This window comes from Enoplosus armatus, chromosome 14 (assembly GCF_043641665.1).
Source record: "Enoplosus armatus isolate fEnoArm2 chromosome 14, fEnoArm2.hap1, whole genome shotgun sequence".
In the NCBI taxonomy this organism is placed as follows: Eukaryota; Metazoa; Chordata; class Actinopteri; order Centrarchiformes; family Enoplosidae; genus Enoplosus; species Enoplosus armatus.
Window position 1 is genome coordinate 16,608,249 of NC_092193.1, and position 13,794 is coordinate 16,622,042.

At 40.5% G+C, this 13,794-nt stretch overlaps 1 protein-coding gene across 1 annotated transcript; it reads right to left on the minus strand.

Moving 5' to 3' along the window:
* Positions 1 to 481: 481 nt before the first annotated feature.
* hfm1 (helicase for meiosis 1) lies at positions 482 to 13,010 on the minus strand. Its single transcript, XM_070919090.1, has 38 exons — positions 12,940 to 13,010; positions 12,734 to 12,849; positions 12,055 to 12,358; positions 11,137 to 11,474; positions 10,683 to 10,724; positions 10,494 to 10,564; positions 10,216 to 10,348; positions 9,845 to 9,996; positions 9,680 to 9,757; positions 9,168 to 9,323; positions 8,798 to 8,998; positions 8,547 to 8,635; positions 8,401 to 8,444; positions 8,137 to 8,238; positions 7,570 to 7,715; positions 7,210 to 7,304; positions 6,963 to 7,096; positions 6,793 to 6,840; positions 6,542 to 6,622; positions 6,267 to 6,358; positions 5,990 to 6,099; positions 5,823 to 5,870; positions 5,590 to 5,687; positions 5,360 to 5,494; positions 5,077 to 5,162; positions 4,781 to 4,864; positions 4,505 to 4,662; positions 4,287 to 4,390; positions 3,752 to 3,937; positions 3,551 to 3,616; positions 3,312 to 3,436; positions 2,438 to 2,526; positions 2,150 to 2,262; positions 1,964 to 2,047; positions 1,424 to 1,796; positions 1,166 to 1,265; positions 664 to 815; positions 482 to 536 (listed from the first exon to the last, which is right to left on the minus strand). Exons 1-38 carry the CDS (start codon positions 13,008 to 13,010, stop codon positions 482 to 484), a joined length of 4,659 nt encoding a protein of 1,552 aa, XP_070775191.1.
* Between the last annotated feature and the right edge of the window lie 784 nt (positions 13,011 to 13,794).

Consider the following 13,794-nt stretch of genomic DNA (forward strand, 5'->3'; position numbering starts at 1 on the left):
TTCCCCATTGCAGTAATTGGTAAGATTTAATTATATTACTTAATTCAATAAAATTAATTGAAATTTCATTTCACATCCACTGTCTCAGACTGGTCACCTGTCAACCAATCACTGTAGACATACTGATTAAATTCAGTCAAAAATGTGATGTCATCCATAGCAATGGCTCAACCCTTATTTTAGTTTAGGAGGAAACTCTTAGTTAGGAACTTTTTAATGGTAATGTTAAGATAGAGCTGTGATAAATACATATACAGTATACACAATAGCTCTAAACTGCACTGAATCATCCAATAAACACAAACTTAATAACTTACATAAATAAATAAATTACATTAGTAACAATTAAAACTAACATAAGAAACTATTAGTTTCATTTACCATATGAATATATAATAACATGACTTTAAAACAGTCTACAACTCCTGATGAAAAGCTCACAGGTTAATGAAACATGAACACAAACAGACAAGCAGTACTTCTAGAATAAACCATCAAATATCCCAATGAAAGCTTCCTCCTCTTTGCTGCTGGTGCTGAATATACAATGAGTGAAAAAAGAGGAAAGGGGTTAATCAGGTGACAAAGTATATTTTAGTAAAAGTATAAAGGAAAAAATATGGTTGTGAGTCAAAATAAAAGCCTTGTAATATTTTCCTCTACCTTCTGTTGACTGATGAGCTGGTGTTTGGTGGGACGCACATTGTTGAGAAGAAATCCAACCTTCTAGTAAGTGGGGCCATGTGGGTCTCAATCTGTTTTGGGAGTATTTGTGGTGTTTTTACTGTGACCTCTTCACTGAAGATGCTTGGTCTCTGCACAAGGAGGAAGAGAGGCCAGTGTCATATGACCATACACCAGTTAAGATTTTAGAAAGGTTCAGCTGTTTACAGGCACCTTTGACTAAGCTTAACCTGGGAGTCAATAACCCTTTTGCTATTAATAAACAGAATATTTCTGTCCAGAGAAAATCCCATCAGCAAAAGAGCAACGCTAAAAGTAAATTTTGCTCTCTGCCATGTTTTTTTTCTTATTTGGTGAAAACAATGAGAGCAGTACGATGTTGTTGATGTGAGTAACCATGTAAACAATAGTACATTGTTTAGGATATCACTAAACTGCAGAAGTAGCACATGCAGATCTCTGCATGCACACACAAGCACACCTTTTTATTCCAGTCAAGTGTGATTCTGTTCTGCGGTCTGACTGTCACCTGGGAGGGTCCTGGTTTTCTGATTTCAGGACTTAAAGTTGGTGAAATCGACCTAAAACACAAAAATATGACAAAGGTTTTTACTGTTTTAACTTCAATATGAAGCCTCAGTGGACAACTGGGTTTTCTGAAAGGAAATTGTATAAATCTCACTCATTATTTGATTCCTGGTGTTTGATTACACCTTAATTTGTGCATACTTAGCCTTGCCTCTGTGGTGTCTTGGCAGTGGTTATACAGGGTTTGACTTGTGAAAGACGGAAGAATCCTTGTGCTGATGTAGTGGCAAAAGACTGTTGGACTTGAGGTCTAGCATTAGTTGGACACAAGGCCAATGATGTCTCGCTGGCATGCACCAAGTTCTCATCATCAAAGTCGCCCCAGTCGTCCCATTCACTTCCAAGGTCGAAGCTGACAGTTGGTATTTGTGAGGCTGAAGCGTTTTCACCGTGAGCGCCCTGGTTTGACACCTCAGTAGACCTCTTTGAGTGAGCCGAATTCGTTGTACTGATCTGGTTTAGATGCGGTTTATGGTTCTGACTCACGCCAACACTGATCCCTGAGTTCATCCACACTGATGAACCTAAACACAGATATGAATACACACATCAAATGTTACTGCACCTTAGGCCTTCTTAGATTCAGTCTGGCATCATGTAAGGTATATGAGATGTGTAGTTAATGAGCTAAAACATGCAAAACCACCGGTATGGTCTGTCTAGTAATGAGTTTGAGTTAAGTTGACAATACTTTGATGGTGAGCATGAGATGCTGCAGGTGTTTGGACAGGCTCCTCCATCATCCTGCTCATGTCCTCCACATAGTCATCGTAACCTCAAAAGGAGATAAAAATACAGTCAAACAGGTCATGTGACTGTTAAAACCTGCAATGTTGGGGAATGTGTTGAGTTCATCTTCTCTATGCCACTTGTTTACCAACGTCGTCCAGATGAGCTGTGTCTGGCAGTTGAGCCCAGTCTTCTCCTGTCAGATCCACAGTCTCAGTGTGAGGTCTCACTGAAGCTTCACACTGACTCCCTCCATACCTTCATCAAATAAAACAGGACATGAATATAATTCAGCAGCAGGGAATCAGATGTGATTGAAACCAAACTTATATTGACAGATTTCTTTTGTCACAGTTCTTAAGAATCTATTCGCAGCAGCTGTTGAGGGACCTATTCTAACGTTTGCACTGATTAAGTCTAAAATGTCAGTGTAACTGAATACCTGGAAACAGTAGGTAGCCTCTCTTTGGGTTTGAAAGAAAACTCCTGCATGTTGACAGAGACAGACTCCTCGCTCATTTTCATCTGAGGAAATAAATCAGAGCATCAAACAGAGATTTACATACCTTAGTAATACAGAACAACTGACTCCTTATGTGAACTTATAAACAAACAGGAAAGACACTTATTGTATTGTTTGTCTAGTTATCTTATTCACAAAAATTATATTTGCCATTCTCATTTGGTACAGTAGTATAAAAACACACAGCAATACACATGCAGCTTGCACATTTACACATACAGTATGATCTGTATGACCTCATCTGGAGTTTTACACAGAATGAACACAGAAACACACACATTGTATCTAATCTGTATATTTGACACCTGCAAAGTTGATAAATATCTTTCCTAAAGTGCATGTCTACATGCCCAGACTCTCTGGTGTATATATGTTATGCACATACAGTTTTATGTGTTACATATACTGTGTTGTTCCTATAATCGTGTGGTGTTTCATGTGGCTGGTATATCTCTTATTCGTCTTTGCAGCCATTCAACTTCCCCACTTGTATCATTGACAATTCTTGGATGAACGATTGATGATGTGGCAATGACTCATCAGCTTCATCTGAAGACTCAACATGAGGTGTTTTTTGGAGAAAGAAATCTTGCACAAGTGCACTTTGCATACTATTCTACTGTGTGATCTATTGGATGAGGCTGGTTCAGGATGACACAGCCACAGGTTTATATCTTAAAGCAATCACAGACAACTAGACAAGTGTCAATTCTGTTTTTTGTATGATGGCTGCAATGTTTAAGAGTATATGATGCTGGCTAAAAATCATATCTGTTTTCTTCCTCACCTTAAGTCGTTTGACAGGAGTCTGCGCGAGTGTGTCACACCTGCTCCTCAGGTCTTTCAAATAGGAAGAGAAACTGGATTCTTGATTTGCTGACCTCTTCCGTGCCACCGTTACACCTACTTTACCTGGGAGGGGGGCACATGGAGGAAGAAGACCTCTATAATCTTGACAGGCACACAAAGTAATGCACAGGTAGATACATAAGAGATACACAGTGGAAGTCGTGTGACAGAACTCACAGCAGTCGTGGCCACAGAGATCCTTATTCTTGCAGAAGTGGTTGCACTGTCTTTTATTGCCTAAATGTAGTCGTAAAGTTGTCACATTTGAATAGAGAACATGAAAAACATCTCAACTATCTGCCTAATACTATATTGATATACAGTATTTCATATTTCAGCATCAGCAAAATCATCAGTAACAAAGCTGCAGTGTAGTGCCTTGGTCTGGAGCAGATGTGGCATTTTCCCTCTGAGCTGCAGCCTGATCTGTAGACTGTGGTTTCAGTGCAGAGGGCTGTGGTCTCTGTCCAGTAGGATCATATGATATGTTGTATGGATTATCACTTCCACACCTCCTGGCTCCAGAGTAGTACACACTGAACTTCTGCTGGATGTCCAAGCCCACTATAGGAGAGTGAAAATGTCCAGTAAATGCACTCCCTGCATAGCATTGATAACCCCACAATCTATTGTTTGATTTGATGACAAATGCCTGAAAATTGCCGTTATTTATTCCATGTTTCATGTATTACAATATTCAGCTTTATAAAAATATAATAATTGAGCATTTCCTCATTTAGTCTGACACATTTCGGCCTGTTCCTCAGAAATATATATAATATATATGCTTTACAACAAACTGAAGAATACAACATATTGTTATTCCCCTCTATAATATCGGTGATGTACAAGATATCTGTACATCTTGTAGATACATTTCTATGTGAAATGCAAAGGTACGTCCATGTTTTACCATATTCTGAGCTGATGAGATTGCAACTGATCTCCCCTCCTTTCGAGGCCTTTGCCACCTCGACCTTCCTGGACCAGCTGCCACACTTCAACAGCACCAAGTCCCTGGAAGACAAGCAAGAAAAAATACTATATCTTATCTTTTTTTACATAATGGTGAAAGGTCTGTGTACTTATTTAGTGACAGAATTATAGAGGAAATAGGTGGGTTTTTCTCACGTGAGCTTCTGTAAGAAGACCACAGTGTTGTCGGAGTCTCCGATGATCAGAGAGATGTAGTGGTGGTCTGGAGCTGTTCTCCTGGACAGCAGCTGTGCTTGATTTTTTAGGTTCACCTTCACCACAATCTCCGCCATAGCACAGCTATACCTTGGAAGCTACAAAAAAAAGAAAAACAACTTTAAATAAAAAGTGATTAAAAGTGAAAGTCTCTATTATATGATGTAATATGACATACCTGTCCCTTTGATAATAAAATTCTGCAACATCTTTTACCTGCTCCAAAGTAACTTCGTACTTCGGGAGATGTATGACAGATTCTCTGATTTGGTTGCCGAATGGTGGATGTCTGTTGAGGATCTGAATAAAAGAAACAAAGTCAGAAAAAATCACATCCAAATAGTTGATACAATAATTCTCTGAAAATCCTTTTTTTTTTCATTTTCAAATCAGCATAATCAACTTCACAGCTGAAGTGTCTACGTCGCCACTGACCCAGCTCAAATAATAGTTCAATCAAATGCTTTGGATTATCAAAAAGTGTTTTCTTTTTAAATATTACACAGACTGACCAGCTCAAGCTCTCTGGCGTGGGTTTGCTCTATTTTGCTGAAAGTGGTGAGTCCAGCGTTCACCATGGCAGCTGACAGGGTCTGGCCTGAAACACACAGTGTGTTATTATCAAATGCTAACATTTAGTTTGACACTGTATGTACATCTAATAGGAAGAATGTTTTATTTATTCATTCATCATGCAGTAATTCTATTTTAGTGCTATATTTACATTGCTCAGATAAACAAGTCCTATGCTATGTCTATATCTACAGCACATGGACATAGTAATGTATGTATCACCTATCTTCTCCAGCTGTTTGGAAACATAGGGTGAGTTTTCCCAAAGCTTGGCTCTGAAGCACTTAGCCAGGACCAGGGAGTTGAGCAGAGCAGAAAAACCAGTCTTGGATTGCTGACTCAGAAACTCAGACAGGCCTGATTTGCATCAAAATACAATTTGACACAGTTCAAAACAATACATAGTCAGAGAGCACTTTGTCTATTTGTTATTCCTGATTTGATCAACATACATTTACTGATGCGCATCCCATTCCTGAAGATCTTTGCTGTGTCCTGTGTAAGTCCAAACTCTTGAATTGAGATGGAACCCAACTGAGCCTGAATCAAGCTAAAGGCAAGCCAATACACACATAATGTGTATAATGTCAGTCCATAAGAAATCCATAAAAAATAAAATTTGCAATAAAATTCATAAACCAGTATTTTCTTTTTATTCGGGAAAGCACTGAATGAATAAACCTACCAGTTCACTTTCATCTCACTGGTTTTGATCTTTCCCTCAACGGGAAACCTGTAAAAATACATAAACATCTGATAAACAATGGCTTTTCTCATTTCTAATCCAAATATATAAAAAACAGGGGTTATGATACTATAGATGCAATTGTCGATCCTATAAATGTGTCTGACCTGATGGTGATCCTGTTCTTGTCCCTATTCAAGGTGTTCAAGGATCTCTTCTCATTCATTCTCAACTGAATGTCTGAACTGAACTCTTTGCTCTTCGACGCCAACTCAATCTGTACATGAAACCACTTTTGATCTGAAAAGTATTTCCTTGCAATGCCTTAGACGGCTTCCAAATAATTAAAATGATTTCCTTTTGCAGGAAGCCAGCCTAACAACTATATGTGCATTTTGAATCAAATACAAATACAGTACTGTGCAGTCTTATGAGGAAACCTACCAGGTCAGACAGACTCTCAGTGCCAGCCACTTTGCTGAACTGTTTCATGGTGTCAAAGGCAACACAGTACCGAGCCATCAACCTGCCGGCCTCTGCCAGGAACAAAAACAAACTACTTCACAGCTTCATTTCTTGAATATAAGGCCCAATGGGAAAAGAAAAGCGTAGTTAAAGGTGCAAATGTCATCCACGCTACTGAACACAAGTTAAAAAGATAAACTACAGGGGAGCACATTAAGCATGTTGCCAACCATTTAAACTAACTTCCACTCTACCTGTTGGTTTGATGTTTATATCTTCATCCATGTCGATCAGACCGATGGAGGACAGAGAGTTGAGGTTCCTCAGACACAGTTCTGTGAGAGGACAGGAGCAACAGTAATTACCTTAGACTACAATAGTGGGGTAGTGTTACTAATGTGCACAATTAACACAAAAAGTAAAATACATTCATTGATAGAGTATCCCCCCCCCCCCCCCCCAATAGCAACATGCTGCGTTGGTTACTTCAAAGATTGTGGCCCACCTTGCAATTTTGCTTCGATTCCATGTCTGTCTAAGTCGGTGGAGAAACCTGGAATTAGAGTGGAGGCACATTTGTTTTAACTGGTTTTACTTACAGTAATGACAAAGAAGCTGGACACTAATTCTAATACACATCATTTTTTTCTGTGTGTTTGTGTTTGGGGCTCTGACCATAGTGTGTGGGGTTCTTGAAGGTTCTGATGTAGAGGAGGGTGGAGCGTATCCAGTCCAGAGCCATGTTGACATCACTGATGGTTTGGAGAACAATCTCAGCATTCAGGTGCTCCACCAGGTGACTGTGTAAGCTGAAAAGAAGTATAGTGTTACCTCATGCAGTACCGTATAACCTCTCTCCTATGAGAGAGCAAGAGTCAGAGAAAGACAGACACAGATTGAGAGAAGAAGAAGAAAAAAAGACCTGCTCTCAATGATTTCCATCCCATTCATAAGTTTCATGTACTTGTCTTTGGTTTGGATCTTGGTCATGATCACCGCAGTCGCTGATGTGTCAAACTAGAGGAAGAAAATACATTAGCTGTTATTTAGTTTGTGCATCATACTAAGACTAGCTGTAGCTGCCTTACTTTATTTATTGTATTTAAACAAATGTGATTTCCCTTACAGCTTCAGATACCTGCAAGTTAATGGTACACTTGTGAAATAAAATGCACAAATCTGTTCCTTGTCTTGTGATGGAGCACCAACCTTTACCTCCTTGTGCTACAGTAAGGGAGGTAAGAAAATGAACAAAGCATTCCGTTATTATTCTGTCATTTACTTGTGGTCTTCCAGCTCGGCCTATCATCTGCAGCAAGTCAGCCTCGCTGTACTCCTCACAGGAGCCTGCCACATACTGCATGGTGGACTTGATCACCACCAGATGAGCTGGCAGGTTCACCCCCATGGCCAGAGTCCTGGTGGTAACTAGGATATATAAAAAAGATCAGACCACAACAAAATCTGATTTGAAACTGTACCAGCATGTGGTAAAAGTTGTTGATTGTTTTGCACTAGAGTGTGATAAATGTCCTGGTATACTTTTAATTAGAGATGCACCAATAAGGAAAATAATTGTCTAATATTATCTCTATTGCTATATGGTAATGTCATTTTTTTTTATCTTCATTGTGTCTCTTAATTATTCAAACTGAATAAAGGTTTCAGTCTCAACATGATATGGGTGAAATATTGTTTGACTCAGTTGTTGTAACATGGGACAATTGTCTTTCCTGTTTATGTCTGCAGCGTTACAAAGGAAATAAAAACACAGATCACGTTGCACGCTTATATAGTCACATGCCCGTTTACAGCACAGAATAAAACTGTGTTAGTTATCAAGTCTCACAGAGGACAGGAAGGTCTCCCAGAGTGAAGGCCTTTTCGATCAACTTCCTGTCAGACAAGTCAACTCCTGCATGGTGGTAACCGAGTCCTAACATCACCAGATCTGCACCACAAACAAAACACAAAATAATGTTATATAGTCACAACAGAGCCACAATCAAACCAAAGGGACTTGTACTTTCTTTCTGGGTCTGGACTAAAACAGGTTTCAAAGTCTGTAATCTAGTGGGTCATGACATTTAGGTTTCAAAAGGGGACCTCTCACCTCTCAGCTTTGAATCCAGAATAGAGTTTGCATATTTCATCAACCTAAACAGATAACAAAGTAACAAAGGGTCCAGAAGATCAGCAAATAGCAAAATGTTTTAATGAAGAGTTGCATATATAAGAACATGAAAATAAGAAACATGCCTTTGCTTGTGCTCAATGCTCATAATGAACCGAGCATCCTTGGCCAGAACTGTAGCTGACTGCTGGACTCCTTTCCTTGTCGAGCAAAACTACAGAATAACATAACTATTAGACCATGAAGTCATCTAATCCTTATTAACGCTTAATAACTTTGCCACCTTATTCAATCACATGAGAAAATTAAGGAAGGAAAGCAAACACACAAGCAGTGAGAGCAAGAACACACAGTTTGGCCCAATTTCCCCACCCACCACTAGTGCAGGCTTCTGGTCAGAGTACGTTTGTATGATGTTGGCCATTTTGTAGTTGAGCGACAGGTCAAACTTGAACTCTGTTTGGTTTGGGCTGCAGGGGAATCCCAGCACCACCTTCCTCAGCTTCACTGGACGGTGGCTCTCGTCCATGTCCAGGTATCTGGCTGGACCACTTTCATTAGACAGCCAGTCTGCTATCTAACAACAGGCAGACAAAATAATGGTGATCGGCAAGTACAATACTAAAAGTGCACAGACACACAGCCTTTCTTAATTTGTTGCTATTTTTACGCTTTCTTATGACCTAATCATAAAACATTGAATTCTCTTGTCCTAAACACATTTCTGCACTTTCTCAGCCACTTACATCAGAGATGTTGGGTATGGTGGCCGATACAGCCACAAACCTCATAGAGAGGCCGGCCTCTGGATTCTGTGCTGTCCTGTAGGCATGCACGGCCTTCATCCTGCTCACCACCACCTCCAGAGTGGCACCACGGGTCGCATCCTTCACCACATGCACCTGGATGAACAACACTTGTCATCTTACACTTACACGCTTCGGAAACATCTTTTAAGGTTCAACGGAGGTGATCGTACGTAGGTAAAATGAAGTTCGTCTGGAATAACAGACAGGTCCAATGCACTCTCATAATACGTAGGCCCAGAACATGATGTACTTTCATATTGTAATGGCCAACCTCAAGTAAAATAAAGTGCAGAGGCTAATGATGCGCCATCACGCAATGTGGCATAATAAAACATAATGTAGAGAGTACATCTTCTGGCATGGTGAGCATCTGCCATTATGCAGGTAGATTATGAGATACTGAAGACTGAAAAATGAACCTGAACAAAATATCTGACAAACACACTGACCTCATCAATAAGGAAGAGCCTGACTAGCTGCAACAGACAGTTGTCCTTCCATTTTCTTGTCATGCTGTCCCACTTTTCCTGAGAAAAGATAAATACAACATCATATATTCAAGTACAATTTCATATCGCAATTTTACTTTAGAGCTGCAGTATATTGTCACACACAGGCGTAGTCAGGATGATGTGGGAGTCCTGAATCTCAAAGAAGTCATCAATCTCTGTGTCGCCCGTCAGCTCCTTACAGCTCAGCCCCAGAGGACCAAACTTCTTCTTCCAGCTCTCAAAGCACTGACTGCAGAGAGCTTTAATAGGGGCCACTGGCAAGAACAAACAGGGAATCTGTTTACAAGACAAGATCCTAAATCATCATCATCTATAACTGAAAGTCAAAAATCTAAACACTCTGGAAATGATACACTAAGTAAGTCGGAAGAAAAATGCTTTTAGATTTGATTTAAATAATTAGTCCAGGCCAAATCTACTCAGACTGGAGCTTTATTGGTATTTTAATAGGGTCTATACAATATCATGCTCACTATAGACAGCTTTGACATCTCTCCAGGGCTCTGAGGTCTCCATTAGCAGACGAATGATGGCCAGCTCGAACAGCACTGTTTTACCAGATCCTGTAGGAGCGCATGCCACAAAGTTCTTACCCGTGTAAAGAACCTGTGAACAAACCAAACATGAATGCACTCCAGGAGCTCGTGATCGCAGCTCACACTTCTAACATGTTATAACAAGACTATGAAAATGATCATGTTGTTCATAACCCACACCATTATGTTAATGAGGGCTTTCAAATAATGCTTACGTCATCTAGTGCTTTGGACTGAACGTAGTTAAAAAACGGGAACTCGTTGAAGACGGATCTGAACTTAGCTGCTGTGTTAGCATGGTTCAGGAAATCAAACCACAATAGTTGTGAAATTGCATTCTAGCACATTTCAAACACAAAAATAAATTGCGTAAATTTTGTTGACTTACACAACAAAAAGGATACGGATTTCAGAAACTGGCCGCAAAACTCCAGACCCAGAAGACCCTAAAATGTGCACAATCAAGACATACTCATTCCACCTTGATGTTACTATACAATGTTTAACATTTGTGCAGGGGATAAAATCAAGGGATTTGTAGTGAATGTACAGTAGAACTGCAGAAATGACTACATGTGCTTACAAAGGTTTTACTGTTACTGTCTACTGCTTCTACTACTTTGCTATCCACCACCTAGTGACCAGCATGTTTCATTACAATGGAGCGGTCAATGAGGGGAGCTCACCTCATTTCACCTCATCACAGCCAAACACATTGTGGCGGCTGCAGCCACAGCTAGACATGGGCATGCCATTAGCTGCAGCACTCTACAGAAGCTATACGAGTGTGATTTGGTGAACCAGTCATAGACTAAGAGCACAGCGCCCGTCTGTGACTGTGTCAGTGCAGTGCAGCACCTTGTATGCGGAGCGGCTGAGGCGTCATGGGCGGAACGAAGGCTCTCTTTGTGCCCTTGTCCTGCATCTCTGCATGTGCCGCCTGCTGCGGGGGCTGGCCACTCGCTGCAGATGAGCCCAGAAGAGGGGGTGAGAAGGGGGGCTTGGGGGAGAAAGGAGGAGCTGCCTGGCTAACTGTCGCCCGTGGCGGCTGAAGAGGAGGAGGCACTGTCGCCATGGTAACCCGACTGAGAAAAGTTTGAGGTCTGGATGCTGTCTGGCTGCTGCTGCCGCTGCTACTGAGGTCATCTGTGTTTGACGAGTCACCTCCATTGTTCAACACCTGAACCTTGAACAAGCTGTTGTGGGAGGGAGGGGAGGATATGGAGGGAATAAAGAATAAATAAAAGAGGAGGAAGGTAGAATGAGGGAGGGAAGAATTATTGTTGCTGCCCCAAGCTTGGAGGCTTATTTGAAGAAGGCCAGGCATTCTGGCCTCTGGCAACAAGGCTAACGTGGGGGATGGTTTAGCATCTTTTCACATTCTTCTAATAACCTGTCCTGATGTAAAAATCAAGCCTCTTCAGGATATACTCAGGCTCCATTTTAACTAAGCATGTCATGGATTCCAACAATATGAGGGATTAAAGAGCAAATCAGCACTACAATACATTTTTTGATAGTGGAAAACTGGAAATATGGCTTTTATGTAGTGAATAACATTAATCCTGCTAATTTAAGCAATTTTAAAATTATCTTCTGTATCTGCCTCCAAGGAGAGAAAATACTTGTTGACCTGGTTTTCATGGCCTGAATCTCAGGGCCACAAGTGCAGATTTCTTCTCATCTTTCAAAATGTGTACTTCAGGGAGACTGCCTGAAAAACATGTGCACATACTCCTTCATTCACAATCATGTAAATGTTGTTTTGACACTTGCCTTCTCCGTAGAGGTGGGCTTTCGCTGCAGTCCACAGACAAACACCTCCGGCCGATGGCCACATGACCAGAGTCCCGCAGGGTTTCATCTCCACCTCTGCCACTCTGACAGGCACCCTGAGAGTAATCCCTGAACCCTTCACCTCCCCTAAGGCCATCACATCTGCTGATGCTGTTGCTGCCACCCTGAGTTTCAAACTCTTTCTCATCATTGTTAGATCTGCACGGACCGTTGATTTTTGATGGTAAGATCTTAAGGCCAGCTGATCCTTTGAACGGAAGTTTCTTGGGTTTCTGTGAGAAACCTGTGAGTAATATTGAAGAGGGAGAGAGAGTTTTATCAAACCAAGTTGTTGGTAGCTGTAAATTGGTGCCTTTTATGGGTGTGACTCTCAAAATTAAGGTTGACTATTTTGCTATTTTTCTTGTTGATGAAAAGAATTTACAGCAGGGGATTTGCCATTCCAGTCGTACTAATGATTATGAGAATATATCATAAGACCCATATCCTGATTTGTTTATGCAAGCCAAGGCAAATTGGGAAAGCTTACAAGCCTATTCAAGCTATCATGTCACTGAGTCACACAGTTAAATTTAGTAGGGCTTCAATAGGCCAGATACTGAGCAGTTTACTCAAGTCAAGTGAAAAGGAATTCACCCTAATCCAGAGCACAACATACTGTATAGGGTAGAGAGAGACTCTGCCTCCTTGTGCATATCCTGAGTGACTGTAATCTGAGAAAGAGATGGAGGCACTTCCAGTTGCCATGGACTGGCCTCCTGGTGCAGTGGCTTTCTGTCAAATACAAACCAGTGGGAAACATTAATTCAGCTGAGAGAGGAAGAACAAGAGAGAGAGAAGATGTTGTTGTCTCTTTGTACTCACACTTTGTGGACAATGGGTTTCTCAAAAAACAGATTGTCCAGGGACAAGGCGCAGTCATCGGAGTCCAACATGTCATCAGGTCATGTAGGCACTCACACATTTGAAGTGGGGCAATCTCAATCAGTCATTAAGGATCTTGCTTGAGGACATCTGGCTTAAAGAAAAAAACAAACCCGAGATACATACGTGGATGTAAAAACAAACCAATAAATATATTTGTAGCCATGTATTTACATGTGGCTGAAATTACATATTCTCTGGTGCAAAAAATCAAGCCTCCTAATGATACATCATAATTAAGTGATGTATGGATTAAAACTATTTGAGAGATTAAAGAAAAATCATCATTACATTACACCTTTGGACACACAAAAAAATGGAAATATGCTGCTTTTATACAGTTAGCAATACTACTGTTGATTTAGCTTAAGCAATTAATATATACTTAGCTATTGAAATGGCATAACTGGCTGTTCTCTAAATAGCCCACCTGCTGAACAAAGCTATATGAACGTTTTGCATTATGAGTGATGTAGGTAAGTATCTCATAGTAAAATACTTATTCTTGATTGCAAGAGAAGAGGTAACTGGGCTTTGCTAGCTTTAGCTGGAGCGTTAGCTAGTGAACAACCAGCTATGGACATTCAAATATATAGACATTTCAAATAACTGTTATCAGTTAGCATAGCCACATAGTTGCCCAACATAGTTTAAGCAATGACCTTTGTCATTTTCAAAGATATCTGTTCTATTTTCTCGTTGTGTACCCACCTATGATGATGAATATTCACTCAGAGCTCAACCCTTGACCCCCTCTACATTTGACATTTTAGCTAGCTCCTCTTTACCATGTTC